At 62.5% G+C, this 25,247-nt stretch overlaps 7 protein-coding genes across 7 annotated transcripts; 5 read left to right on the forward strand and 2 right to left on the reverse strand.

Annotated features, from left to right (window-relative positions):
• Positions 1-1,118: 1,118 nt before the first annotated feature.
• VTJ83DRAFT_5750 (uncharacterized protein) lies at positions 1,119-3,528 on the forward strand (the record flags this gene model as incomplete). The annotated part of the gene is made up of 3 exons (XM_071012385.1): positions 1,119-2,017; positions 2,107-2,481; positions 2,580-3,528. 3 exons carry the CDS (start codon positions 1,119-1,121, stop codon positions 3,526-3,528), a joined length of 2,223 nt encoding a protein of 740 aa, XP_070865125.1.
• A 2,155-nt stretch (positions 3,529-5,683) lies between these two features.
• Positions 5,684-6,711, forward strand: VTJ83DRAFT_5751 (uncharacterized protein; the record flags this gene model as incomplete). Its single annotated transcript, XM_071012386.1, has 2 exons — positions 5,684-5,709; positions 5,772-6,711. 2 exons carry the CDS (start codon positions 5,684-5,686, stop codon positions 6,709-6,711), a joined length of 966 nt encoding a protein of 321 aa, XP_070865126.1.
• Positions 6,712-7,460: 749 nt separating this feature from the next.
• Positions 7,461-11,296, forward strand: VTJ83DRAFT_5752 (uncharacterized protein; the record flags this gene model as incomplete). The annotated part of the gene is made up of 5 exons (XM_071012387.1): positions 7,461-8,542; positions 8,627-8,757; positions 8,834-9,759; positions 9,837-10,246; positions 10,309-11,296. 5 exons carry the CDS (start codon positions 7,461-7,463, stop codon positions 11,294-11,296), a joined length of 3,537 nt encoding a protein of 1,178 aa, XP_070865127.1.
• A 518-nt stretch (positions 11,297-11,814) lies between these two features.
• VTJ83DRAFT_5753 (uncharacterized protein) lies at positions 11,815-13,940 on the reverse strand (the record flags this gene model as incomplete). Its single annotated transcript, XM_071012388.1, has 2 exons — positions 11,815-13,292; positions 13,355-13,940. The coding sequence occupies 2 exons, from the start codon at positions 13,938-13,940 to the stop codon at positions 11,815-11,817; spliced, it is 2,064 nt and encodes a 687-aa protein (XP_070865128.1).
• Positions 13,941-14,801: 861 nt separating this feature from the next.
• On the forward strand, positions 14,802-15,767 carry VTJ83DRAFT_5754 (uncharacterized protein; the record flags this gene model as incomplete). Its single annotated transcript, XM_071012389.1, has 2 exons — positions 14,802-14,855; positions 14,970-15,767. 2 exons carry the CDS (start codon positions 14,802-14,804, stop codon positions 15,765-15,767), a joined length of 852 nt encoding a protein of 283 aa, XP_070865129.1.
• A 223-nt stretch (positions 15,768-15,990) lies between these two features.
• On the reverse strand, positions 15,991-17,009 carry VTJ83DRAFT_5755 (uncharacterized protein; the record flags this gene model as incomplete). Its single annotated transcript, XM_071012390.1, has 2 exons — positions 15,991-16,423; positions 16,513-17,009. The coding sequence occupies 2 exons, from the start codon at positions 17,007-17,009 to the stop codon at positions 15,991-15,993; spliced, it is 930 nt and encodes a 309-aa protein (XP_070865130.1).
• Positions 17,010-21,748: 4,739 nt separating this feature from the next.
• Positions 21,749-25,237, forward strand: VTJ83DRAFT_5756 (uncharacterized protein; the record flags this gene model as incomplete). The annotated part of the gene is made up of 5 exons (XM_071012391.1): positions 21,749-21,969; positions 22,078-22,981; positions 23,046-23,240; positions 23,320-24,265; positions 24,333-25,237. 5 exons carry the CDS (start codon positions 21,749-21,751, stop codon positions 25,235-25,237), a joined length of 3,171 nt encoding a protein of 1,056 aa, XP_070865131.1.
• Positions 25,238-25,247: the final 10 nt, after the last annotated feature.

Consider the following 25,247-nt stretch of genomic DNA (forward strand, 5'->3'; position numbering starts at 1 on the left):
GTGTGTGCGTGCGTGCGCGTACGTGTAGTAAGTGTGTTTGTCTCCACGGTGTTTTTAGCCTCACCCCCTCCGCTTCTCGCACGGGGGATCCATGAACCATGCGCGGTGAAAACGTTTCCTCTCGGGAAACGGCGCGGAAACGAACCGGTGGAAACACTCGCATAGTTAGCTGTTCTTTTTTTCCACCGGCGTTGAGATTACAGGGGAATGGTTGGGTGTAGCGCATGTTTCCTTAGGGCGACACCTAGACTAGTACTAGAATCTTGAAGCTCTCATCTGGAAACAAGCCATAACGGTAAATGCTAAGCACAATGGTGTGCCATGATATCCCGGTCGACAATGGAGGGGAGGGGGGGGGGGGGGGAGGGATGAGGACCCGGTCGCTATCTCGCCCCATGCCGTCCAAAGCAAGCCCGCCGGGAATGGCTGCCAGATCGACCCTCGCCCCCCTCCCCCTTGCAACTTGAACCTCCTTCCCTGTCGGGTTGGAACGCTTTCCTGCACCGGGCCCTGCAAGCTCAACTGCCCTTCTCTCCCCCCCCGTCCTCCACCAGTGTCCACCGCGGAGCAACCGCTGGGGTAGGCTTGGCCTTGGCCGTTGTGGTCCTCGCCGCACACCCCTCCCCTCGGCCTCAGTGCCGGAGACGCCAGTCCCCTCATAATTAACCCGTCCCGTCCAACAGCCATGGTCGCGGGTAGTGGCTTGGTATATACTTAACTACAAGTCCGTTGTCTCGGCCTACAACCCTACCTTACCTGACCTACCTTTCCTGTTGCTACCATTATCTGGTGGTAGCCTTCAGACCTCAGCTTCAACGACCAACGTCCCATCCTTCGGTGTGCCATCCCTCTCGGACGGGCCGCGACACGACGGACTCGACGACGACATTGCTGGACATCTCTGGTCTCTCCCCTTGTTGCTCGTTCTTCCCTTCCCTCAGCCTGACCGGTTGTCGATGCTGTCGACAGGAAGGAGAGGAGAGTGACACCAAACCAAGATCCGTCTCGGCGAGCCTCCGAGGCCTCCATCCCGATATCATTCGTAGCTGTCTTGTTCTGCCCGTGAACGTAGCAACACACAGCGGTCACCGGAGGGAGGCAAGACGAGGCTATTCCCCATGTCGGCGACGGCGACGTACACGATGGCAGAGCTGAGGGGAGAGCCGCAGCACGGCGGCATGTGGTCCAGCTATGGAAATCCCATGCCGATGGCTGGCCGGTTCAACCCCCAGGACCCGGCCGCCGCCGCCGCCGCCGCGGCAGGGTCCTCGCACCTCGTTCGCCCCAGGAGCCACCAGATGGACTATCCGCCCTACCAGCCCGGGCGGCCGGGCGGAGACGAAGCCGAGTCGCCGTACGACCGCTACCCGGCGCCGCCCCCGCCGCCGCCGCCGCACCCGTCGATGAACATCCCGAGCATCAACAGCCTCAAGCGGCCCTACTCGCAGATGGAGCAGGGCGGGGCGGCCCCGTACACCGAGATGGTTCAGGAACTGCGCGACGACTACAAGCCGCCCAACCACGACCAAAAGCTGCTCTCTTTCAAGAAGGTCGGCGACAAGCACACCATCGTCGACGCCAAGGGGCGGATCCACGAGATCGAGATCGACGCGCAGCTGCACGGCATGTTCTTTCTGTCCGAGTTCCCCTCGACGACGGGCGACGGCAGCGTGCTCAGCGCCGAGCTGACGTGCTACCGCCGCAACCTGTTCCAGATCAGCGGCAGCATCTGCTTCCCGCAGATCCCCCTGTCGGTGCTGCTCGAGTCGGGCGAGACGAGCCTCATCAAGAACATGGAGGTGACCATCTCGGCCATCGAGTCGGTGGACGGCCACCCCGTCCGCCTCATCGTCATCCCCTGGAAGACGCCCCCGCCGAACTCGCCCGAGACGAGCAACGCCCCGGACCAGGAGCCCCCGACCCTGCCCCTGATCCCGCCCGCCGACGAGGAGGAGGACACGGGCGGCGACCACTACGCCATCTACCCGATCGGATGGAGGCGGCTGCAGTTTAGGATGTAGGTTTTTTCTTCTCTTGTCCCTTCTGATAAGGGTTGACGCGTTCCTGTTTCCTGGACGAAACGAGTGCTAACCCCCGTTGCAACAGAGCCACCGCCAACAACGGCCGGAGGAAGGAGCTTCAGCAGCACTTTGTGTTGCACTTGAAGCTTCACGGGACGCTCGCCAACGGACAGAAGCTCGTGCTCTCGGAGCTGACGACGGCGCCCATCGTGGTGCGCGGGCGGAGCCCACGCAACTTCCAGGCGCGCAAGGAGATTCCGCTCCTGGGGTCGAGCGCCGGCTCGCGCGGCCAGACCCTCGTCGAGACGGGCCATGGCATCGTTGCCCAGGCCGTCATCCTCAACAAGCCCCCCTACGACTCTAGGCCGCGCCTGTCGAGCCTCGAGGTGCCGCCCCGCGGCGCGTTTACGTTTACCGCACCCAAGCAGCTGCCGCAGAGCCCCATGCAGATGCGGTCAAAGTAAGTTTTTTTTTTTTTTTTTTCTATCTCTCCCGAAGGAGAAAGAGGCGTGTAAGCAATCAGGAAGAGAAAGGCCCAGGTCTTAACGCTCGTTCCAGCTCGTATCCGACGACGTGGAACCCTCCTCCTCAGGTGTCGATGCCTCACACTCCCGCATCCGCTACGTACCCGACGTCGTCCATTCCGCAGGACCCGTACCCGAAGATGCCTCTTTCCGGGGCTCCCGGCTTCACGACGGAGCCGCAGGAGCTGCCGATGCAGCCGACGACCATGGGCCCGCCGATGCCGATGCCGCTCTCCGCCTCGCACGATCCTCACGCCGCGCACCACCCCCAGCCCGGCCCGATCCGCACCCAGTTCGCCACCTACACCTCGGCGCCTCCGCCGCACCACCTGTCCCTCTCCACCACCGCCGTCTCCCCGGACAGCGCCCTCGCCGTGCCGCGTTACATTGGCGACACCAACCCGCGCCCTACCAAGTCTCCTCGCCACGCGAGCCACCAGTCCGTCACCTCGTCCATCTCCAACGAGACCGCGTCCGGCGAGTACCGCTACGGCCCGCCGCCGCCGCAGCCTCCTCAGTCCGCGGCCAGCGCGTACCCCGCTCCCGGCCCCGGCCCGGCTCCCGGCGATGTCCACCACCCCACCGTCCTCCCGCCTCCGGGCCCCCAGCAAACGTCGGGCCACCACCCGCAGCATCAGCAGCCGCCGCCGCCGCCTCACCAGTCGCCGTACGGCACGAGCGCTCCCGCCGGCCAGCCGCAAGATGCCGCCTCGGCCTCGGCGGGTCAGCCCACCACCTCCCCGACCCAGCCAGGCCAGCAGCAGCAGACCTCGCCTCAGCAACAGCAACAGCAGCAGCAGCAGCAGCAACAACAACAACAAACACAACAGCCGTCTCACCAGAGCCAGCAATCCCCTCACCCGCAACACCACCAGCCCCCGCACAGCACGCATAACCCTTCAAGGGACTATTACCCCCCACCTCCGACCAGCGGCGCGGATAGGCCGTATGGCTATCCGGCGACGGCTTGGAACACGGCTTAAGATGAATAGGGGGGGGTACCTATTACGCGCGGGGCGTGGGTTGGCTTTGTGAGTTGCATTGCTTTGGCTTGGAACGTGTAGGATGACGAAAGCTGCTGGGAGGAAAAGGACAAACGATGGAAAGCAGTTGGTTGGTGATGGATTTGTTGTGGAAGAGCCCAGGATGGCAAAAGAAAAGAGGAGGGGGAGGAGGAGGGAAAGGCAGATGTGGTTTGGCACGCTTCTTCCTATCTCTGTCTTATGTAACCGGGCGGGCGTGGTGGTTCTTGTTGTCATTGTTCCTGTGTGTCTGTGTTTTTGGTCTGGTTTTCTTGTTGAAAAAGTGGTTAGTTGGATTCCCATTTGTGTTTTCTTCCTCATTCCCTCTACCCTTATTTCCCTCGTCATGTCGTTTTTCTTTTTCCTGCCTGTCACATCATTGAGATCCCCCCCCCTTTTTCAGTCTGGATTTGATACCACCACATGTTTGTTGGGTTTGGTCATAATGGAGTTCTTCGTCTTTTCAAAGTTCCATAGCTTCCTTTTGCCCTTCCCTTCCCACCCCCTCGTTTGTCGCATTTTCCTCCTGACTCTTGCACGAACTGAACGAGTATGTGTGGCTTCCTCTCTCTCATTTCTGTTTTTAGTATCTTACACACCCCTCTCCGGGTGTGATGCTCTGTATTATTTCTCAGGAGGGGGAGGATACGAGGGGCGGGGAGACTAGTATTGCAGTAATGGATGGATGTGGTCACGAGCAGATGAGTGCTTGTCGGACGGACAGCCCAGCCTAGCCTGTCTTGTCCAGAAGCACATGGCAATGCGGGATTTGTATATAGTTGTAGTACGAAGTGGGATACGCAAAGTACGAAGAAGACCAAAGCAGAGATGATTGCGCAACCGAACCTCTGTCTCCTGGCCGTGTTGTTTTTTTTCTCTTGCTTGCCCAGAGAGCGCTGTTGATGCTGCTGCTGAATTTGCTTTTGGATTTCCTACCTTAACCAGGTAGGTACTTGGCTTCCAAGTTTTCTCGTGTGGCTGTCGAGCTGGCTGCCGAGCTCTGTTGGGTCTTTTGTTCTGGCTCGCCGCAAACCCACAATCCACCGATACTTGGGGCTGACGTTCCAACACCAGCCCCTACGCCGAGCTACCAAGTGGCCCACGAAGTACACAGTAGGCAGGTAAGCGTACTGTGTATAGTAGGCAGGATGAAGGACCCGAGCCGCGACCCGAGCCGCAACCCGAGCCGCGAGGCGTTGACCTGGGGCACCTCGGTTCCCCAGCCACGCAGGCCAGCCATGCCTCCCCCGCATAACAATCCCACCACCACCACCACGACTAGCTAATATACACCACTTAGTACTGCGTACGTTGCGGTCAGCAGCCCCGTGATCTCAATTTCATGAGGTATCACCGACTGCGGAGAACAGCACCCAAGGAGCACCGATGCCACCGTAGCCCCATGGCCAAGAAGGCACGGGGAGCTTCACGTGTTCTTTTTTTTTTTTTTTCGCCGACTCTGGTCGATGCTGTCCGAGGTCCGAACACGAGCGCGTCCCTCACCTCGCCGTCGCCGCCATTTCCGTTTTCCCGGGAAAGCCTTGATATCAGAGCCACTCATCGGCGAACTACGGTCTCCTCTCTCCAAAGTACCGCCTGCAATAAAATGAGGCGAGCCATGGGACCGCCTAGGACTCGGAGGTTCATACCCCGACGGCGTGTGGCCCCCCTTGCAGGCCCGGAGACCAGATGCAGTGTGGGTCCGCAAGGGTGGTTTTTTTTTTTGTTGTTGGCGTCGGAGAAAATCAACGGACGGGACCGTGCACGGCGAATCCATGGTTGACCTTGTCCGAGCCGGACCCGCTTTGGACGTCGGTGAAAAAGTGCCCAAGAATCCTTGTCACTAGTTACGCAGTAAGCAACCTAATACCGCATTGCATGCAGGGTTAGGGTTGATGTTCCGCGTGGGGTCGTGGTGAGGCCGGCGAAAATTAGTTGCATGCGCCAAGACTTGATCAAGCTCACCTCACGGCGCAACCTCCACTGTCAACACCCAAGGAAGCATGAGTTTTCATCGCCAACCTCCTACGAGCTCATACACGTGACTGCGGAACCGGCGAATTTCTCTTGGCGCAAGGAGCCGACGTTCGCAGCAGCGAGGACAACCAAGCTCATCATGTTCGAGCTGCCCAACGCCAAACGGTAGGTTGGACCATGGCCGTCTGTCGTCAAGTCGCCGAAGCCGTTCCTCTAACACCTCCCAGGGTAAGGCGAGAGGAGCTTTACGACGCATCATCAGACCGGAGCTCCAGCCCCGACCCGGAAGATGTGGCGGTTGACGCCGAGCTGCGGGCCAAGCTCAACGCCCGGCTGTCCCACCTGCTGGCCCTGGACTTGAACATGCCAACCTCGGAGCCGCCGGCCGCAGAAGCCAACCACGCTCGTGCCAGCGGCGATGCGAACACCTCTCCCGACGACGACGATGCTGCTGGCGCGGGGGGCGAGGAATTCCCAGCGTTCGAGTTCCGCCTCTTCTCTTCCTCCGCCGCCAACTCCGCCGCGGCCCTTCCCAAGGTGGTGCTCCTGCCCGACGACGAAGCCGACCGGCCGTACGCCGGCCCGGCCATCTCGCAACGGCCGCCATCTTACTACCTCCGGGGCGAGCTCTCGCGGCAAGAGCGCGAGCAGATCCTGCTCACGACGGTCACGGCGGACCAGGTCCGCCGCTGGGCGCGGCAACGGGCGTGGGGTCTCGAGCGGCCGTGGCGGGTGGCCCGAGTCATCGTAGGCAGGAAGGAGGCCGCTGCTCTGGCGTCGGCGGCGGCGGCGGCGGGGCTGGTGAGGGTTCCCGCGCGGCTTGTCGAAAGCGGGCGGCGCGGCGCCGGAGAAGAAGAAGCAGAAGAAGAACAAGAAAAAGGGACCAAGAAGAAGACGCGGCCGGGTAAGAAGACGAGGGTCGCGCTGAGGAAGAGGGAGAAGGCGCGCAAGGCGGCCGAGGAGGCGCTCGAGAAGCAGAGGATGAGCAAGGAAGAGCACCTGAGGGAGAAGAAGAAGCGGCTGAACCGGGAGAAGAAGCTCAAGAGGAGGCAGAAGGAGAAGGAGAAGAAGGCGGCGGCCAAGGCCAGCGGCGGCGATGCAGGGCAGGGACCAGGGCCCGGGTCGGGTTCAGGATCCAGCTCGGGGGGGAGCGACGTGGAGGAGTGAGCAGCCAGGAGATGCCGTGCGGGAGAGGGAGGGGGCCGCGCTGTGATGAGAGAAGAAAGACTTTGAGATCAAGTCGGATTCCTCGCGACAAGCTCTGGTCTCTCACCTGAGCCTGAGCCTGAGGGGGGAGGGGGTGGGTTTCTATGTACCACCTTACCTAGCAAAGGTAAGTAAGTACCTAGGTACATTCGCTATGGACAGGCCCTTCTTCCGTCAAGCACACACACAGACACACACATACACACACACAAACACACACACACATACCCACATACATACCCACATACATACATAGATACACCGAACGCTACATCATGTGTTGGCTCGGTGATTTGGTATCCATCAGAGCATGCCAGCGTTTCCGTCGGCTTGTGGTGGTGACAACAACTTTTTTGATCAGGTTTCGTCAACCCCTACGTTGTTCAGGGTCTCTCCGGCCCTTGGAAGATGCTCTACTTTTGTTTAAGAAAGCTGAGACATGCAACGGGCACGTTTCCTATGGTACATGCAGTGTAAGGTAACTACCTACGTACTGAACGGTGGATGGATGGCGGCTTAAAGTGGGTCTGGGTTGGGTGTTTCTTCAAGAAAACGCGATCCAATGAACGAAGCGCGTTTTCATCAACGCTTAACCCTGAACGGCTAACGTTGGTGCAACCCAAACCCCCCCCCCCCCCCCCCTAACAACCACGACGACATCCCCACGGAAGCTGGCCGCCAAGAGCCCCCATGAGCTCGCCCCATCCATCATGAACGTGCTCTGGCCGTCGCGTGCCGCAGCTGACGGTAACGGGCAGTCCGACGACTCGACAGCAGTCACCCCCGAGAGCACGGCCGACACGGCCCCCTCCGACGCCATCAACACCACCACCACGCTCGCCACCCCAAGCTCGACAACAACCGCAACGCCAGCAACGAACCCCGCCGACGCAGCAACTGTCGATCCCCACGGCCCAACCCCTCAACGTCCGGCCCTCCACCGAGACCCGACGGCCCCGCCCCCCGCCGTCCCCTCCGTTCCCGCCCCTCCGATCCCCGAGTCCGTTCCAGACCCCCGAGGACGACAGCTGCCCGGACAGCCACCTCAGGCCCCCACCCCGCTCCAGGTGCTCGTTCAGCAGCAGCAGCAGCAGCAGCAGCAGCACCAACCCTATCAACCGCCGCCGCCCCCACCACCTGCTCCGCAAAACTCCCTCTCCGTCGCCGAACTGCGCCGCATGCTCGCCGAGCTCCCCCGCGCCGAGGCCCTCGCCTACGACTACGTCTACGCCGACACCGCCCCGACCGACGAGGAGATCGACGAGTGGTTCGTCTACAACTTTTGGCAGTGGGTGCGCCTCAACGCCGCCAACCGCGCCTTCTACTCGGCCTGGGCCCGCCTGGCCCCGCCGCCGTCCGAGCCCGCCGATGGCTCCGACCCGCAGGCCGGCGCCGGTGCTGGTGCCGGCGCCCCCGCGGCCGGGTGGGACTGGGATGGCAGGTTAGCCGGGGAAGAGGAAGGGGAGGGCGACGAGGAGAGGCGGCGGCAGAGGACGGCGCGGCGCCGCGCGGCCTTTGTGTCGCGCGTCCTCGACCAGGCCCGCAGCGGCGACCGCATCGCCCGCGCCGAGGCCGTCGGCGCGCTGGTGTACCTCGCCCTGGGGCGGTGGTCCGAGACGGTCAAGGCCGCCGGGCCGGGGGCCCTGGCCGCCGCCGTGGTCGAGGGAAAGACGTGGTCGGCGGCGACCGAGGCCCAGCTGCGCGCCATGCGCGACGGCGTGAGAATCTTGGCCGAGCGCGGCGGCCTCGAGGTCGTGTGGGACGCCCTGAGGGCCGGGTTCGCTCTCTTTTGGTAAGTCGGCCGCCGGGGGGGGGGGAGGGGAAGAGGCGAGGTCCCGGTGGAACCCCACGAGGCTGACTGTCCGCGCGCCTCCAGGTCCGACGAGGTGCTTCAAAACGTGCAGATGGCCGCCGAGGAGCTGATCAACCTGATGACCATCTTGTACGTGGTCATCCAGGAGACCCTGGACGATCCCGAGGGCATGGCCGACGTCCGGAGGCGGTTACGTACGTTGTTCCCGGAACCCTCCGTTCTGTTCCCCCGTCCCGTCTCCTGCGTCCTGCCGCAAGCTAACCCCCGCAGTCGCCCTCAACCCTGGCCTCCTCCGCTTCCTGCTCCAAGCCGTCGTCAGGCTGCGCTGGGACGAGACGGGGCTTCTCCCGCAGACCCAGATCTTCCTGCTCTTCTGGAAGGCCATCCTGCTCGTGTTTGGCGGCTCCAAGGCGCTCGCCGCGGCCAAGGAGGCGACCAGCGAGCTGAAGGGCTGCGACGACAAGCAGACCATTACGGCTTCTCCCCTCGACTACCACGTGTTTCGCCAAGAGATCACGTCCAAGTATCCCGCCTACATCCCTCCGCAGCCGCTGCTGCCCTTGGAGCCCGACCAAAACACCATCATCCCGCCGCTGCCGAACCACCCGACCCGGAGCAGCGCCTCCAACGGCGTCCGGTGCGGCCCGGGCCACGGCGGCGCCTCCATCCTCCACCAGCCCGTCCACATCGCCACTCCCGCCCCGTCTCCCCCGCCCAGCCCGGGCGTCGGCGGCAAGGGGGCCAAGAAGCATAACTACCAGACGAACCAGAACTTCCCCTTCATGTACCCGCCTCTCGACGCCACGAGCAACAGCGCGGGCGGAAAGGGCGGCGCCGGCCTGCAGGACCTGCTGGTGGGTCGAAAGTGGGAGGGCAGCGACGTGCCGGCGTCCATCCTCGAGGCCGGCGAGCTCTTCTCCAAGCGCGTGCGCATGAGCCGCGCCACCCGCCAGCTGTGGGAGGAGAGGGAGGAGTTTCTCAAGTTTGAGCGGGGCTATGAGGCGGACGGGAACGATGACATCGTTGACGAGCTGGACTTGTCATCGCTGACGCTGGAGGAGAAGGAGCTGTTGGGTCTTGACAGGATCATCGACGACGAGAAGCCCCGACAACCGCCGCGCCCGGGCACCGATTACGGGCCGCGGGAGCTGAGCGCGGATATCAAAGAGCGGCTGGATGCGGTGGAGGAATTCTACGTCGGTGTCTTCCCTCTTTTTTTTTTTTTTCTATTTTCTTTTCTCCTTGCGGCAACGCTTTGCTGACCGTCTCGCAGAAAGAAGCGCTCCCGCACCTCCAGTCCCTGGTGATCGTGCTGTTGAGGCAGGTGACGGCCATGACCAGCAATCCGCCCTCTGCCAACGGCCCGCAGGGCCCGGCCGGCGCTCGCGCCAACGGCGGGCAGCAAACCGCTTCGGCCGGCCCGAACGGCGCTGCCAAGGGCGACCCCTCCTCCCCGCTGGACGCCGACCTGGACGAGCTGCGGAACCGCGAGATCGCCGCCAAGGCGGTTACGGGCGCTCTGATCCTTCTGCTCAAGTGGCTCAAGCTCTCGCACGTCCTCAAGTTTGAATACATGACACAGCTCTTGCTTGATTCCAACTACCTCCCCATGGCGCTCAAGATCTTTGCCATGTACGACGTGCAACAGATGGTCGAGAGCAAGACGGACCGGCTGGAGCACAGGTGAGCTTTTTGTCCCTCCCCCCCAATCTTCCTTCGTGCCTTGGCTGACCCTGCACGTCCAGCTTCTTTTACTTTTGCGGCTCCCGCGCTGGCGTCATCCCGACCCAGAACTCGGTCCCTAACCCGACAGCGACCGAGTTCGAAGACATCGACGAGGACGATGCTGCGCCGCCGCCCATCAAACGCCGCCGCTCACCGCCCACCGCCGGCGCGCCGTCCGACACGGACGCCCCCGGCTCTGCCGCCGAGGATCCCGTCTCCTCCTCCTCCACCACCACCTCCGCCACCGCCGCCACCGCCGCTCCGGAAGCCCAGGCCGCCGCCCGCCCCGAGGTCGACGAGCTTGGCCACCCCGTCAACCCGCTCCCCGCCGAACCCATCACCGACTTTTCCCGCCGAAACTTTTTCTCCCTGATCAACTACCTGCGCGTCATGCAAAAGATCTGCAAGCACCGCGCCCACCGCAACCTCTTGCTCGTGCAGTTCAAGTCGTCCAACATACTGCGCAAGACGCTCAAGGTGCCCCAGCACGAGCTCCGCCTGTACACGCTGAAGCTCTTCAAGAACCAGGTCCCGTACACGGGCCGCAAGTGGCGGCAGAGCAACATGCGCGTCATCACGGCCGTCTATCTGCACTGCCGGCCCGAGCTGCGCGACGAGTGGCTCGCCGGCTCCAACGTGGAGGACCAGGTGGACGACGCGGTGCCCTTGGAGCAGGCCCTCAGGAGCTTGACGCATTGGTACAACCTGAGGCGGTATCCGGACAGGATGGCCGCGGGGGGCGAGTGGGGAGGAGGCGTTCACAGCGGCGGCGCCGCCAGGAACGGGAACGGGAACGGGGGCGGGAACGGGGCCGCCGCCGCCGCCGCCGCCGCCGCCGCCGCGTCGCTGGTGAAGCAGGCGCTGAAGGAGGAGCAGGATTTCTTTGTGAGGGAGCTCGAGAAGGCGGATTGGAGCTGGATGATGGGCGAAGGGAGCGTTGCTGGGTCGGAGGACGGCGGCGTCGGGGACGGGATGATGGGCGGGTGGGAAGAGGCGACATGGGGGTGAACCTCCCCCCCCCCCCAGTAGAATCGTTTCAAACTTTCCCTGCTATACGTGGACGGGACCCCTCGCCTCTTCCAAGACGGGATAGATGGACGCTTGTCGGCCTCAGCGGGGGCACGACGCACCCATGGCTTTGACCCGTTCGATGGGCACGGCGGGCCTCGCGACATGTGCCGGGGCGGTAATAATGAATCGAGCATTTACGACGAGGACTTGTCTTTGAGCCGGAAGAGCGCCGCAAAGGCTGCCCGGCTGCCGTGATGGCAAATCACGCCACCGAGTACGAACGAGCATTGTCGACATGGTTGTTGGCGTAGCTTTATGCCCTGCTATCCACATTTTCCCATGTTGCTATGCGCTGTATGTATCTTGACACCATGTCCCTTGGCGCTCAGAAAGAAGGGGGAACAAAAAGAATGCATCCGTGGAAATAGCCAACCCTGCGACTACCAAGAAGAGAGAGGTGTACGAGAAAAGCGTGACGATGCCCATGATTCATGATCCTGTCGTCATCATCATCATCAAATATCCGCCCCTTCGTCGTCCTCCATCATCAGGAGGATATCTTCCTGGTCGTTCAGCGCCAGCTGAACAAACTGCCTCACCCACTCCTGGTCGGCCGGCGCCAGCACAAAATCCCCGCCGACGTCCGGGACTTCACGACGCCGCGGGCCGCGGCCTGCGGGGTTGTTGTTGTTGTTATTGTTGTTGTTGTTCGCTCCCCGGCCGCGCCACCCTCGCTGCGCGGCGGCTCCCCTCGCCGCTCCGCCTCGCTGGTTCCGCCCCTGCTGCTGCTGCGCTCCTACTGCTGCTGCTGCTCCTCTTCCTCCGCCGCGCCTAGCAGCGCCTCCACGTGCGGGGGCGGCCGGCCGGTTGGCGGCGATGCGGAGGACCAACGGGCCCTCGCGGGCGATGCCCACCTGTCCGCCGTCGGCGTGCGCTTCAAGCGCCGGGCCTGCTGCGGCGCGGACGTCCCGGGCGCCATGGTTATCGCGGCCACGGCCGTTGCGGTTGTGGTCTTCGTTGTCGTCGTCGTCGTCGTCGGGCTCCTCGATTTCCGGGATGACTCGCTGCGCAGGCACGGGCGCGGGTGCGGGCGCGGGCGCAGGGGCAGGATGTGGGGCGTGCACTGGTCCTCCGGCAAAGTTGTGGCCAACGTCATCGCCGTCGCCCAGCTCCAGCTCCCAAAGGCGGCCGTAGCAGCTGGTCTTGTTTCCTTTGCTGTCTTCGTTGAAGTGCGAGTAGGGGTTGTCCTCGCTGAGCCAGGCCGCGCAGAGGTAGCAAAAGTGCGTCTGGCAGCGAGCGCAGATCATGTGGTTGCAGCCCATGGTCTTCTGGGCGGGAACGCTGCAGGTTGGGCAGGGCGTTGTGTAGTAGCGCAGGTACTCAAGGGTCGCATTCTCCTCGGCCGATGGCTGCCCCTTTTCGGCGGGAGGCGCGCAGAGGACGTACTCGCCGTGCCAGGACTGGCGGCACCGGCTGCAGAAGGCGAAGTCGCAGTCCTCGCAGATCGCCAGGAGGCTGTCGGGGGCCTTGTAGGGCTTCGACTTGCCCTCGGCTTCGGCCTGGTCCCCGTCGTCGATGTCGTCATCTTCGGAGCCCGACTCTTCCTCGACCTCGGCCAGCTCCAAGCCCTCGGGCTTCTTGCGCTTCTTGGACCTGGCGGCGCCGCCGCACCAGGAGCGTGGGCAGTAAATGGTGTTCTTGTCCGCCTCGAGCTCGAGCTTGTATTTGATATCAACATATCGCTTGACCGTCTCCGGGTCGATGGGGATCTGCAGCAGCTCGCTGGGGTTGATGTAGGTGCGAGGCTTCTTGCGCTTCTTGCCCGACGACCCGGCGGCCTTTTCACGCTCTCGTGCGCAGCTGGGTGCAGGACAGCGAACCGCAGCAACGTTTCCCTCCTTGATGGCCGCTTCGTAAAAGTCCTGGAGACACGCGACGCAAAACACATGGCCGCAGTCCAGCATTTTGTGGCAAGCAGACCCTTTCTTTGGCTCTGTCGTTGCGTTAGCCTTCTCAGCATCCACGCAAATCTAATCGACGGGGCAGGCGACAAACCCAAGCACACGCCGCATTCGTACGTCTCCTTGTCGAAGGCGGCCTTCCGGGCCTGGATGTCGTAGTCGAGGATGGCAATCTTGTAACTAGGGTCGACCTCGAGCGAACCGTTCACGTCGACGAGGTCAAACACGCGCTCCGCGGCCTGCTGCACATGGTCGATGTACGCGAAGCCCACCATGTCGCGGCCCATGTCCTCCCACAGGCGAGCGGCGTCATCCTCGAGCTGCTTGATGGTGGCAGCCGGCAGCCACGGAGGGCTGGTCGAGACCGATGCCTTGGGCGGCTGCTCAGCCGGGTACTTTGAGCCAAAGGCGATCTCAAGGCGCAGCGGCGGCAGGTGGGCGAGCTGGTGAGAATCGACGGCCGCACGCTGGCCTGGACCGGCGGCCGGGGGGCCGTCGTTGCCCTGCGGCGGCGCACTGTCGACAGGGCCGGGGAAGAAGACGGTCACGGCCTGGGAAGGGGTGACAGGCAGGTCGAGAAGGATGGTGTATGGGTCATCGGGATGCGGATGCTGGATCTCCGGGAAGATGGCGGACAGGGAGCCGAGCTCCACGTCACGGTCATCCCCGGTGTCGGCCATGTGGAAGGCGTAGGATATTTCCGTGGTCTGCTGGGTTCAATGACGAGGGTGCTTTGCGGTGGTGAGGACCGTATCATTTACAAAAACAAAATAAAAAAGGGCACAAGGCTTGTTATGGAGGCATTTTGAACAAGTGCCCAACCTGAGGGGAACAAGGAGGGAAGCACCAAACGGAGAACAGCAGCGAGAAATGAAATGTGTCTGTGAGGTGGATGGTGGTTCTTCTAGCAGTCAAGAGGAACTATGTCGCCGTTGGTTTGTTTCGGGTGTTTTGTGCTTCTCAACGATGGTCGATGTCTTTTTTTTTTTCTGTTTCTGTGTCTGTTTTTATAAGAAAGGTCTGGTCGGGAAGCAATCCAGATCAAGGTTGCCGCATCTTGGTGACTCGTCCCGGCGTTGGTGGGGCCCGGCTGCCTCCATGCATTCCCGCTGCTTCGCTGCCCGCCTTGCCTGTTATGGAAAGTGGGGTCATGGGGTCTGAGCTGATTGGACGTTCCCTGCCCCGACCTTGACGACGTCAGTTCGTCCTCGACCTGCGATCCTGACACGTTCAAATCTCAACCGCAAAGTGTGTCGCAGGGTGGGATTTGTTTAGACCGCAACGCACGCTACATCCCGGTTGGGGGGATAGAAGCACCGTCACTCGTCACCGACAACAATCGCGACCACCACCACCACCACCACCACCACCACCACCACCATGTCTTGACCAAACATAGCAAAAACACACATCCACAACAACGACGACGACGACGACGAAGACGACGATTCCCTCGGACGGCTCTCCTCCCTCTCCCCGAAACCCCAATCTCCCGTCCTCAGCCCAACTCCGCCTAGCCCTCCCTCTCGCATCTGCCCACCATGGCCGACGATGTCACTCCATTAGCCTCCCTCTCCCTCACCCATGTCTACTACGTGAGCCACCGCCTCCCTCTGGCCCCAGCCCCAGCCCCCGACCCAGACCCAGACCCAGACCCAAACCTAAACCTCACGTCCTCAAGCTAACCAGCCAATCACGCCCCGAAACAGAACCCGACCGACCCCATCTCCATGCTCTGCGCCTTCCTCTCCCTCCTCCCGCAAGCCCTCTGCGTCGTCTACGTTACCCTGGCCTGGTCGACCCGCGAGGCCGAGGTGCTGCTCATGTTCGCCGGCCAGCTCGCCTGCGAAGCCGTCAACTTCGTCCTCAAGCGCCTCATCAAGGAGGAGCGCCCGCGCCTGCCGGGCGCGGGGGGCGGCGGTGAGGCCATCGCCGTCGGAAAGGGCTACGGCATGCCCAGCTCGCACGCGCAGTTCGCCGCCTTCTGGGCCGTCGCGCTGAGCCTGTTCCTGCTGGTGCGGCACCGCCCGCTGGGCGCGGCGAGGGTGACGACGGCCGAGGCGGCGAGGAAGGGGGGGGAGGGCAGCGATGGCGCGTACCCTGAGGGCCGTCTCGCGGCCGTCAACGCCTCCGTCGAGGCGCACTCGCGCTCGCACTGGACGCTGGCCGAGCGGGCCGTGGTGAGCGCCGCCGCGCTGGTCGTGGCCGCCGCCGTGGCGTGGAGCCGCGTGTATCTGGGCTACCACACGGCGCGGCAGGTGGTGGCAGGCAGCGTGGCGGGCGCCGGGTGCGCGGCCGCCTGGTTCGCCGTCACGTACCTGATGCGCGAGACGGGAGCGCTCGCGTGGGCGCTGGAGCTGCCGGTGGCGAGGTGGCTCCGCGTGCGGGACCTTGTCGTGGTGGAAGACCCTTGCCAGGCGGGGTGGGAGAGGTGGGAGCTCCGGCGGAGGGCCGCCTTGGAGGAGGAGAGGGCGAGGCTACGGGAAAGGGAAAAGAAGGGGCAGTGAGTTGACATGAAGATCAAGGAGCCCTTGTCGGGGGTATGCTCTCTTGCCATTAGGAATTACGTGGGCCGGCCGCCCTGGCGATGGACTTCGCTCCGAGGTATCGTAACGAGAAACATATACATACAAGCATGCATCCACCCGCTTCTCCGCTCCGCCGTCCATAGATCTCCCGTGTCCTCGCACGGCCGTCATCGCCGTGTTCTTTCCTCCCATGTAAATCCCGTTAGTATCTTGGCTGTTCGTACGCGCCGTTGGGGTAGTAAGGATTTTCCCGCTTGGGGTACGAGTCCATCGGGTAGCTGTTGCCGGGTCCGTACGCATCCGTGCCCGGTCCGTACGCGCCCGTGCCAGGTCCGTACGCGTCCGTGCCGTCGCCCAGATTACCGTATCCGCCACTCCCTTGGCCGTGGCTGTGGCCACCGTTGAAGTAGGACTGGCTCGTTGTGAGGCTCTGAGGGGTGGGGTGCTCCGGCAGCTCGTTCGGGTTCTCCGTCTCGCCAGCGGCCGTGCCCTTCTGGCCAAACAGGCCGAAAAGGCCTTTGCGGCGGGCGGGAGCCACCCCGACGTTGTCGGGCTGGATGATGGTGCGCCGAAGCACCTTCTTGCGCCGGCGGACAATCGCGACGCTGATGAACGGCGACAGAGCGAGGAGGACGCTGAAAGCGGACGCTCGGTTAGCCCACCCGCCAAGGGCACGAGCCGACAAGCAGGGAGGGGAGGGGAGGGGAGGGGGTTTGGCACTCACATCGCAATGCACGACGTAATCAGGCAAGCCTTTTCCATCTGGCACGCCTGGCGCAAGCTCGGCAGCGAGCCGGCATCCTCGCCGGCCCCGGGGGTGCCCTCGCTCCGAACGTTGGTCGCAACGTCGCCGCGGCCAAACGCCGTGTCCACCTCGCCCGTCGAGCACGACCCGGAGCCGCCCCGGTTCGCCACGGCCACGTAAATAAACGCGGCGGAGAAGAGCACGTCAAAGACCATCGTGATGAAGGTCGGCACCGACCGGCCGGGGAAATAGCTGAGCAGGAGGCCGGCAATGATGGTGTAGCCGACAGCCGTGCCCGCGATGCCCTCGACGGCGCGTACCCAGGTGCCCGTGGGCAGGCTGCTGTTGCCCAGCGTCGCGAGGAAGTAGGAAAAAAGGGCGAGGACCACGATCGCGCAGAGGCCGTGCAGGATGCGAACCAAGAGGTGCAGCCCGAAGAGGGAGGCAAAGCCCTTCCCTAGCCCGTGCTTTTTCATCGTCGCGTCGGGAAAGCGGCCGTCGGAGAGGCTGCGCTCGAGGACTGTGCGGTGCGTGGTTTGTGTCGAAGGCGGATTCGACGGGCGTGAGGGTATGTTGCGTTGCTGAGTTGTTGTTGTTGTTGTTGTTGTTGAGTGAGGTGGAAAGGTGTGCTAGCCCCGAGCTCGAGCTCGAGCTTCGAAAGAGATTTGAGAAGAAACAAAGATGGGAGCTTGGTGGTTGGCCGTTCGGTCCGCTCCCCAAAAAAGCCGTGCCTGAGCCACAGCACACACGTCACCAGAGGTGGAAAGACGCGGCAAAGCACACTAAGGTACACACCGGATGGCTTAGCAGCATGTGGAGAAGCCTTGGTCCCAACACTTTGGGCGGCCTGAGTCTCGGCCCGTTGCATCACCGTCAAAGGCCCGAGGGTTGGCTCTCAGGGACCCAACCTGTCCCAAGGCCGCCCCCGAACCCCACTCACTCCCCCAAGGACGACCATCGCGTTTGTCGAGTTTCCGGTTTCCTGTTTTCTGGTTTGCCCGGATCGCGCGTTTCTCGCCGTCCGGTCGATCGCAGAGTGTGGTTTAGCCTTGACAAGGCTTTTCCGTAGCGAGAAGCGCTGCTGCTTTGCCATGTGGTAACGGTGGATCCCTCCGCTTGCGACGACTTGTGGCTGCGCCAGAAACCATGACCGCCGCTGGCCAGTCGGTGACGTCAGGTTCACAAGCGGGGGGCGAAACCACCCCAGGCATTCACAAGCCACATTTCAAGGGGTGGCTGTGCTACGCTTCCTTTCAACAACCCCATCACCACGCCTGGCCGCGCCCAGAAGAAGGCGCTCGCTCGCCGCTTTGACATTTCCAGGCCAGGGTTGGCCAGCTGCTCGGTGCTCTGCCCGTGTTTAGCGCCGGTGGATGCCCCAGGGCTACCCCATACCTACCTTCGATACCCCATCTCTGGTCAGCTCAAGTGAATGATTGCCAGCGGGGAGAGCGTCTAACGCCCCCGTTCTTCATTCTCGAGCTCGCAGGTTCTAACTGCCTTTGTAGCCTCAGGTATGGGAACATGAACTCGACCGGTTCGCCGAGAGCGTACCCGATCTTTTTCCTATACTCCGTTGGAAGTCTGCAACGCAGCAAGAATCCACCCGAGGGTTCTTTTCATGGATCTCACTTCCTTGGCCACTCGCCAGTCTTGACGATTGATAAGTAACCAGGTCTGAGAGACGGTACGATTCCCGTCTTCAGCGCCACCGCCACCGCCACGTCCTTCCCCATGGTTTCCTGGGTCCCCATGCGTCTGCAACCCCGGCTTCACAACTGCTTCGAATCAGCGGCATGTCACGACAAAAATAAACCAATCTGTCCGGGAATTATCCTTCACTCTAGGACCGGGGCTGTTCCAAGCCAGGATCAGCACCGCATCAGTTGATGGATTCAGTCGTTGGACGTCTACCTACCAACCGGTCGGGCTTGGTTTCTAATTGACAAGTCCACACCTCCAGCCAAACTCCCCTCCCCCCCTTCCCTGCCCCCCGTTGTCGCCTCAACCCGACTCACGAACTCTGCATGATTGCATGACGCGTGGGGGGGATCTAACAAACCCAAAGGATCGAAGACAGCAAAGGATGGAGGCTGGAAAGTCCACGAGATTCAAGGTATCATTCAAAGTCTAGAACGAACCTGATGGATGTCGTAGATGGTGGTTGGCAACCCGGGCGATGTTAGCTCCATGACGAAGGTGTACAGCCGAACTCGTCCACTGGGATAGACCCGGAACGGGGGATATGAACGCAGGGCATCCGAAGGAGACGAGAAGCTTTCTTGTTTACAGCAGGCAGAGAGCATATGACGCAGGGGGGGCTTGATATATTCCCAGTGAAGGCGTTTCTACATGTGTCCAGCTAGGACACCATCCTCTTCCCGCCGAGACGCAACCACAAGGCCAACTTGTCTCGCTTCTCCATGAACCAGCCGTGCTTTCTCCACCACCCCAACGCAGCGTTTCCTCCTATGCTCAGGCCATCGGATTTTTCGAACAGCAAGCACCTCGCAACGCCTACCGCACTTTCACAACGCTGCTCCTCCCGTCTGATAGCCCATCTTTCCGCTTCTCAAGCTCCAACAACAACCAAGAAAACCCAACCCCCTCGGGTGTATCGGTTTACCTAACGGATCCTCATTCCGTTGCCTGGGGTCCGACTCCTCGGGGAGGGGGGGGAAGGGCGTAACCTTTGTTTTCTTTTTTCCTCTGCTGGCCTTCCTATTGTATGTACTTGAACATGATCAGAATTTCCACTTGTCGGGGTCCGTTGCTTTTGCGTTGACTCTTCTCAACGTCATAGCCTACCCCCTATGTTGTCCCATCGGACTGTCTTGGTCAGGCGATGCCTCAAATAAGGCTGACCGGTTGTCAACCAACAACCACCGGGGGATCTGACTGGCCCGGCTCGGCAGATCAAGGGGCAACACGGCCAGGGATGTGGGTTCGAGACAAATTTCCAGCGAGATGTGCCGATCTCAGATCGAGTTGGAACTCAAACTTTCCGGTGACTGAAACATTCGCCGTCTCTCGCCGGTCTAGGTCAACATCCAACGCTCCCAACGGGGGGCGACAACGACAAGGACTGCGCTGCATGCAACCAAAAAGGCACCGATGATGGGAAACCATCTTTTTCTTGTATCATCCTCGAGACGCCTTACACCTCAACCTTTAACCCATCCGCCATAGCCGGCTTTTTCAGAAAAGGGGGGGTGGCGCGGCGAGCGGAACGATGGCACACGGCCATGGCTGTTGTCACGACGGCGGACGTGCTGCTTACGTTGGGGCTTGGTTCTTGGTCTTTCCCCAAGCCATTCATTGAGCACCGGCGACGCACCAATTGGTCGAGTATAAGGTTCTGGAATAGTGGTGGAGCCCTGCAAGTTTCCGCTCAAATGGGCCGATAACGTGAACACGTCGGGCAATTTCCAGCTCTTGAGGCTGCGGTGGAACCCGAGAGACAGGGTCGGAGACGCGCATGATTTTCGTCTTTGAGCTCCGCGACTTCTGCAATCGCCTTTGCATCTCGGACGGAGAAGGGCGAGCCTCGAAAGGAGGGCCGTCTTCACGACGAAAGCCCTTGTCCCTCCGTCAACGCCGCCCAAAGCCGGCGCGGGTACCCGGCAGCCGCGGCGGCATCATGCCACGTGCCTAAAGACGGAGGAGACCCGGCACGTCCGATGCCAAGACGTCCCGACCCATGGCCGGGCCCATCCGGTCAGGGGTGGGCAGCGCTCCTTTTTTTTAGGAGGTCCAGGTTGCCTGAGGTTCCGGTGGGGATCGACGTCGTGCGGGAGGGCGTCGGAACCAACCTGGAACGGCGTTGTTACCCTGCTTGAAGAATAACTAACTCGTTGGGTACCTTCAGGTAGCCTTCAGGTAGCCTTCAGGTAGCCTTCAGGTAGGTTGTGGGCATGGCCAGATGACCCCTCCCCCCCTCCCCAACGCAATGACAGCTCCCCATGGACGCTGCGCGCCCTTCCATCCCATCGCAACACGAGATGCAGACACGAGAGGTTGGCGCAGGCCGTCGAGCGGGTTGGCTCTCTCAACAAGGCAAGGAGGTGCAATCGGCTTTGCGGGGCTCCACAGAGTTCGGCAGCCCTTCGACGAGACAAAAAGTGGGTTGCACAACATCCCATGAGCCAGACCCTCCGCTTCGTCAACGACTGGCGGGATGGCCGTGACGGGATTGGCCCTGTCTGCGGATCCATTCCCAAGGTGAGGAGGACGTGGGCCTCGGCGGGAGTGCCACGCTTACGGGACGAGCGAATCCCCAAGAGGGGCAGCCTCGCCAAGGGCGACCAAGGCCGACTGAACGTGAACACGAGAGAGGAAAAGCGAGTGGCTGCCAGGTCTTGCAGGTCCTCGACCGGTAACTACACAGTAGTTGACTCACGTTATTCCTGCGTATGTACTGCGTAAATGCTTTGCCTGCCCGGCGCCCGTTGGGCGGTCAAGAGAGCCACAGGCTTGGGATTTGACGGATCAGGTTGTGAAGCACAGGAGCGGCGTGCGGCTGTGCGCGACGAGTCGATAAAGCCCCGCAGCGGGCCAATCAGACGAAGGGCGGATCCACCTCAGCACCGCCCAGCTCTTCTTGGCGGAGCCCTGTGCCTGGAAATGGCCAGCGAGACCCCGGTTTCAACACGACCGACAGGGGGGCCAGCTCGCTGGGCATGCTTGATGCAGAAAATGCGGGCAAGGGGGGGGGGGGGGGGGCCTTGAAGAGGGGCCAAGGGGGCGATGAGCTAGAGCTGACCGTCACGCTTGCGGGCGTGGTGAGATTCGATAAAGCTCACCTCGAGGCCCAAGATGCGCGCGAGCACCCCCAGGCGCCTCATCCGCCGTCGTCACCTTGGCCAACCACCCCTTTTGTGACCGTTACGGTCCTCTGTCCCTCGCTTTTGTGCCTCTTGATCTTGATTCTTCTCTCTGGCTTCGGTGACACGCAATTGACTCTGTGGATTTGCTTCTCCAGAGTCGAGCATCTCGTCCCCCCCCACCTCCTCCCCCGTGCCGTTTGGTGTGTCGTGTCCCCGTGAGAATTCGCCAATTCGGCCGTCGTTGAAGGTTGCAAAACCAGACATCGGGTGCCTCTTCCGCTCGTTCGACCCCGACATTATAATATCTCTCTCTGCATTATTTTTTTCTTCTCGACTTCTTTACGTCCTTTAATGTCTTACCCCCTGACCGTCAATCGCGCCAACCAACCATGAGAACCGCCGCTCCCGTCCTGGCGGCTCTGCTGTCCTTCGCGGCGCAGAGCCAGGCCGATCCCACATGGCCCGCCGCCACCGATCACATGGAAGAGATCGTCTTCCAGGTCCAAGGATTCCGGGGCAGCTTGTTTACCGACATCATCACGCCATGCGACAACGAAGCCGCCGGCCCGGGTCGTAACACGGCGGCCGAGTGGCTGCGTGTGGGATTCCAGTACGTGCCGCTTTTTCTTTTTCCGACTTGTTTCTGAGGGGCGACGAGGATGGGATTGGGACAAGAGGGGGGAGGAGGAGGAAGCTGTCGGTGCTGACTCGCTTCCAGTGACATGGCCACCCACAACCGCTACTTTGGCGGCTCCGGCGGTCTGGACGGTTCGATCCAGTTCGAGCTGAAGAACGGCGAAAACACGGGCCCGGGCCACAAGACCACGCTCGAGTTCTTGGCCAACTATCTCACTGCCCGGTCCAGCCTGGCCGATCTCATCGCTGCCGGCGTCTACGCCTCGGTCCGCGCTTGCGGCGGCCCCGTCGTCCCCCTGAGGCTCGGCCGCGTCGATGCCACGGGGCCAAGCAGCGGCGGCGTGCCCCAACCCCAGAACTCGGTCGGCTCCTTCATCAACCAGTTCGACCGCCTGGGCTTCTCCCAATCCGAAATGATCCAGCTCGTTGCCTGCGGCCACACCCTGGGCTCCGTCCACCACGCCGAGTTCCCGCAGATCATCCCCACGGGCCACACCCAGATTTCTTTCGATGAGAGCAAGGCCGCTTTTGACAACAAGGTCGTGACCGAATACCTGGACGGCACCACCAACAACCCGCTCGTCACCTATGGCAGATCATCCAACCGTCACTCGGATTTCAAGGTGTTCAACTCGGACGGCAACGCCACCATCAGCGCCTTGGCCGACCCGACCGTCTTCTCCAACACGTGCCAGGCGGTGCTGCAGAAGATGATCGACGTGGTGCCCCCCAGCGTCACCCTCACGGACCCCATCGTTCCCTACACGGTCAAGCCCGTCGACATGCAGCTGACCCTCAACGCCGGCGGCACCGCCTTCCGGCTGTCGGGTTACATTCGCATCCGCACCACCACGATCCCTGCCGCGAGCATCCAGAATGTCGTCCTGACCTGGAAGGACCGCAACGGCAACAGCTGCGGCTCGTCTGCCTGCTCTTACACGGCCACCCTGCAGGGTGTGTCGACGGGTCTTGATGACACCTTTGGCGTGCGTATCCGTTGAACTCTTGCTTTGCCCCGGCGGCGCAGCGCGTGCTGACCAATCCGTCCAGTTCTTTCCCATCGATGCGACCATCCCGGTCGCCTCCGGCATCTCGTCCTTCGTCGTGACCGTGAACAGGGCGGGCGGCTCGAGCGATATCTATGACAACAACGGCAACGAGTACCCGCTGCACGATGCCGTGGTCCTGCAGAATCCCCAGAGCTGCCTGCTCCAGGGCAGCGGCGCCCTTACCGTTTCCGCTTTGGTATGTTCGCCTTGCAAAGGTTTTTTTTTCTTTTTTTTTTTTTTTCGGGCCGAGGGGCAGCTGCTGACATCGAAGCCAGGTCCGCAACGATCTCGGTGATGTGCCCGTGACCCTGGGCGTTTCGTACCTGACGCCCCGCAACACCACGAATGACAACCCCGTGCCGGCTCTGAACGAGGCTACCATCACCATGACCAAGGGCGACTGCGTGGGCCTGTACACCTTCTACTCGGGCAGCTTCGTCATTCCTGGCGGCCTCAGCTACAACGCCCGGTTGAGCGTGACGGCTGGCTCGGGCGAAGCCGTCTTTACCGACGACTTCAACAAGGCCAGCAACCTGGCGGGCACCTGCTCCCCGTTCACCGGCGGCGTTGCCTGCGGTGACGTGCCCGCCACGACCGTGTCCACCTCGTCCGCGACGGGCACTGCCGAGCCCACGTCCGAGTCGACCTCGGTGCCCGCCTCCACCACGAGCACCTCGGCGACTCCCACGCCGACGGGCCCGGTGGTGAAGCCCACCGTCGGCGGCTACGTGTTTGTCAGCTGCTGGACGGAGGGTTCGGGCGTGCGGGCGCTGAGCGAGGCGGCCTTCGCCTACGACGAGATGACGCTCGAGTCGTGCATGAACAACTGCACGGGCTACACCTACTGGGCCACCGAGTACGGCCGCGAGTGCTTCTGCGGCAACAGCCTGCACCCGAGCAGCAGCGAGGCTCCCCTGGCCGACTGCAACATGCCCTGCGCCGGCGATCCGTTTGAGTACTGCGGCGCTGGCAACCGTCTCCAGCTCTACTCGACCACCGCCGCCCCGACCGCCACCTCGACCGCCACCTCGACGCCCACCGGCGTGCTCTCTCACAAGCCCACCGTCGGTGCCTACACCTTTGTGGGCTGCCAGACCGAGGCCGCCGCCGGCCGCGCCCTCACCGGCAAGCCGGTTCTCGCGACGGACGATTTGACCCTCGAGGCTTGCGAGGCTTACTGCACGGGCTTTGAGTACTTTGGTGCCGAGTACGGCCGCGAATGTGAGTGCAACGATCGCCTGGCTCGGAGATGCGCGCGATCCTTGATGCTAATGCGGGAATCCTACAGGCTTCTGCGGCAACAGCCTCGCCGCCGGCAGCGTCGAGGCGCCTCTGTCGGATTGCAGCATGCTGTGCGCGGGCAACCCGCTCCAGTACTGCGGCGCCGGCAACCGCCTTGAGCTGTATCGCCTCTCGAGCAGCTCGGAGGAGACCTCGACCGCCGTCACGACCGCTGCCCCGAGCTCTAGCACCAGCACCGAGGCTGCGACCACCACCAGCGCGCCGTCGACCACCCTCACCAGCCTGATCCACGTCCCCACCGTCTCCCCCTTCACCTTCATCGGGTGCTGGACCGAGGCCACCGGCGGCGTGCGCGCTCTCAGCGATAAGGCGACCGCCTCGGGCACCGAGATGACCATCGAAGCCTGCGCCGAGTTCTGCTCGGGCTACCGCTACTTCGGCACCGAGTACTCGGCCGAGTGCTTCTGCGGCAACACGCTCCACGCCTCGTCCACCAACGCCTCTCTCGAGGACTGCTCCATGACCTGCTCCGGCAACCCGCTGCAGTACTGCGGCGGCCCCAGCCGCCTGAATCTCTACGAGAACATGTCGGAGCCCGGGTCGGATCCGCAGACGCCCCCGCCCCCGCCTCAGCCCTCCCACCCGGCCAACGTGACGGCCGGCTCCGCGACCTGGAACTTTGTGGCCTGCCGCACCGAGGCGACGGGCGTCCGCGCGCTCGCGTCCGAGGCGTGGGCCGCGGACTCGATGACGCTCGAGAGCTGCGCCGGCTTCTGCCAAGGCTACAAGTACTTCGGCACCGAGTACGCGCGCGAGTGCTTCTGCGGGAACAGCTTCGGGCCGGGCTCGGCCGAGGTGCCTGCGACGGACTGCAGCATGCCGTGCGCCGGCAACGGCGGGCAGCTGTGCGGTGCCGGGAATCGCTTGAGCGTGTATGAGAGGGAGGAGTGAGTCATGTTTT

This window comes from Remersonia thermophila, chromosome 5 (genome assembly GCF_042764415.1).
Source record: "Remersonia thermophila strain ATCC 22073 chromosome 5, whole genome shotgun sequence".
NCBI lineage: Eukaryota > Fungi > Ascomycota > Sordariomycetes > Sordariales > Chaetomiaceae > Remersonia > Remersonia thermophila.